Below are 2,524 nucleotides of genomic sequence, written 5' to 3'. Positions count from 1 at the left end.
CTCATTCTTTTGTACTTGTTTATTGTATTTGCATATCTAACACAAAATTTGTAGAACATTTTCTGGTGAAAAGGATAGTTACTGAATAATTTTATAGGATTTGCATATAATTTTGTCATCCCAAATATCAGTTTCTTTCACTAATATAGCCATATCAGTTGAGATGGTCTTGGTAGATAAATAGGAACTGTTATTTATTTTTGGATTTTCATCCACTTTAACAATGAAGTATGTAGGTTTCAATACATGGCTATGGCAGACAATAGACGAAGGATTCTTCCTTATCCAGAAGATCGGTTACCAGGAAGATGCCAAACCTTGGGCTATGCAGAAGCTGTCCTACTAACCAACCCCAAAGACCCACAATTGCAAGGAGAGGTATCCGTGCAAATGTTTCCTGACATTGTTTTTTATTTTTTGAAGCTTCCAATTGTATTTTACCTAGTAGTTTTTGCTTCTTCAGATGGCTTGAATGTTAGTTCCCACACTGAATTCGTTGGTACAAAAGTTTACGATGTGTCCCACTTGCGTGATTATATATTATTTTACATTATGGTTAAATTTAATTTCCCCCATGTGGTTTGGGGAATATTACTTTGCCACCATGTGGTTTAAACTTTGCCACTTTGCCCCTTAATACTTTCATTAACATATTTGTTATCTACTTAGAACACTTGTCTCTTTTATGGCTGTCAACTATGATAAACTTATTCTTGCTATATTCCATTAAACTAAAAGGATTACATATAAGACATCTATTCCTAAATGACAAGGAGAACATTGTTTCTAGAAGAATAAAGGAATCTTCAACTGCTTTTTTGTAACTGGCATCAGTTAAAGTTTTAATATCATGAAACCATAGTGGCAAAATGCAGCTGAAACTAATCATTGGGGAGGATGGGGAAGGAGCTAAATTACACCCTTTAAATTTTGTATATCATTTTAGTAATCTGACGCCATAAAGCAATTTTGTCTCCACTTTCCAGAACAAAAATACATTCTTATAGAATTACTTTTGGGAAGACATTTCCATATTACAAAATAATTTCTTTCAACTGATCTAAACTACTTTCTATCTGAAAAAATTAATCAAAGTCCAAACACACAAGGAGTAGATGTAGATGTTTGATCTGGCAAGTTGACTGTCCACTAATTCATGTGGCTTGTTAAAAATGGGGTAGGATGATTTCCTTTGCATGGATTGTGTATGAACTCTTTCATTGGGTTTTTATTTGAATTGAAACTAATTCACAGGTGGATGACAAGTATCAGTATTCATGTGCAAACATGGATAATCGAGTCCATGGGTGGATATCTTTCAATCCACCAGTTGGATTCTGGCAGATCACACCTAGTGATGAGTTTCGTTCCGGTGGACCCCTTAAACAGAATTTGACCTCACACGTAGGCCCCACCACACTTGCAGTAAGTGAATGAATTTAGATTTTAGACCAAGATAAGAATTTCCTACAAGGCTATCATACTATGTTAACCCTTGTTGGCATGTTTATTAAATTGGCATCATCAGATGTTTCTTAGTAGTCACTATGCGGGACAAGATTTGGTGCCTAAAATTAGAGGTGGTGAATCATGGAAGAAGGTTTTCGGTCCTGTATATATTTATCTCAATTCTGCAGCAGTCAGTGATGACCCACTTTGGTTATGGGAGGATGCAAAAATACAGGTTTGTGCATGTTTCTCTTGTGCTTTTGTTAGGAGGAATTTGGTGTATACAGTTGGATCTAGTAATTATCAGATAAAGGCTAATTTGAATTGATAATCAGATGATGAATGAAGTTCAAAGTTGGCCATATTATTTCCCAGCTTCAGAGGATTTTTTAAAATCGGATCAACGGGGCAACATCAGTGGCAGATTACTTGTCTTAGACAAGTAAGCATGCAAGATATTCCCAGTTTATTCTTGAGGGTTATATATTCTATTTTGCAATTTGTATCTCACGGTGTTTGGAGTACAACCAAACTTTCCTAATTCTATTCCAATTTTTTTTCCTAATTAAAATGCACTCTGCGATTTTGTTTCGGGCCAATGCTAGGTGTGGGGGTTACATACAAGCTACAACTTGTTTTATTAAAAGCTTTTAGTTATTTCTGTAATATGAAAAAAATAAGGTTGTCACTTTATTTTCTGGTGAGAAATTTAAAACAAATAAGTTGAATAATTTATCAACTGCTGCTTAGCAGCAGCAAGATTATGGTTGTTTAAATCTTGCATTGGCAAATTTTATTAAACTATTCTAATTGTAGGTACATCTGCACAGACTTAATATCAGCAAATGGAGCTTATGTTGGTCTGGCCCCACCTGGAGATGCAGGGTCATGGCAAAGAGAATGCAAGGTGCTCTTCCCACACTTGTGGATAACTATCATTTTAGTTGCATAGGCCGTATTTTTTTGTAGTTTGTACTCAGATAATTTCTTTTTATAACTTTTATCACCTTTGGGGCGATGCGAGGATGGATCTATGTGATTATGATCAAAGGGATCTCGCTCACCACGTGAGACG

General features: G+C 35.4%; 1 protein-coding gene across 2 annotated transcripts; it reads left to right on the top strand.

The window, feature by feature from the left end:
* On the top strand, window positions 1-2,518 carry LOC137817753 (uncharacterized). 2 transcript variants are annotated; one of them, XM_068620989.1, is made up of 5 exons: window positions 1-378; window positions 1,255-1,425; window positions 1,529-1,684; window positions 1,785-1,891; window positions 2,266-2,518. In XM_068620989.1, exons 1-5 carry the CDS (start codon window positions 247-249, stop codon window positions 2,399-2,401), a joined length of 702 nt encoding a protein of 233 aa, XP_068477090.1. In that variant the 5' UTR covers window positions 1-246; the 3' UTR covers window positions 2,402-2,518. The 2 variants fall into 2 exon arrangements, with proteins under 2 accessions (XP_068477090.1, XP_068477091.1); XM_068620990.1 differs by lacking the exon at window positions 1,785-1,891 and having other exon boundaries at window positions 94-378.
* The last annotated feature ends 6 nt before the right edge of the window (window positions 2,519-2,524 follow it).

This window comes from Phaseolus vulgaris, unplaced genomic scaffold, assembly GCF_000499845.2.
Source record: "Phaseolus vulgaris cultivar G19833 unplaced genomic scaffold, P. vulgaris v2.0 scaffold_1118, whole genome shotgun sequence".
NCBI classification, from domain to species: domain Eukaryota; kingdom Viridiplantae; phylum Streptophyta; class Magnoliopsida; order Fabales; family Fabaceae; genus Phaseolus; species Phaseolus vulgaris.
The sequence above is the reverse complement of the archived record's forward strand: the minus strand, read 5'-3'. Positions and strand labels throughout refer to the sequence as shown.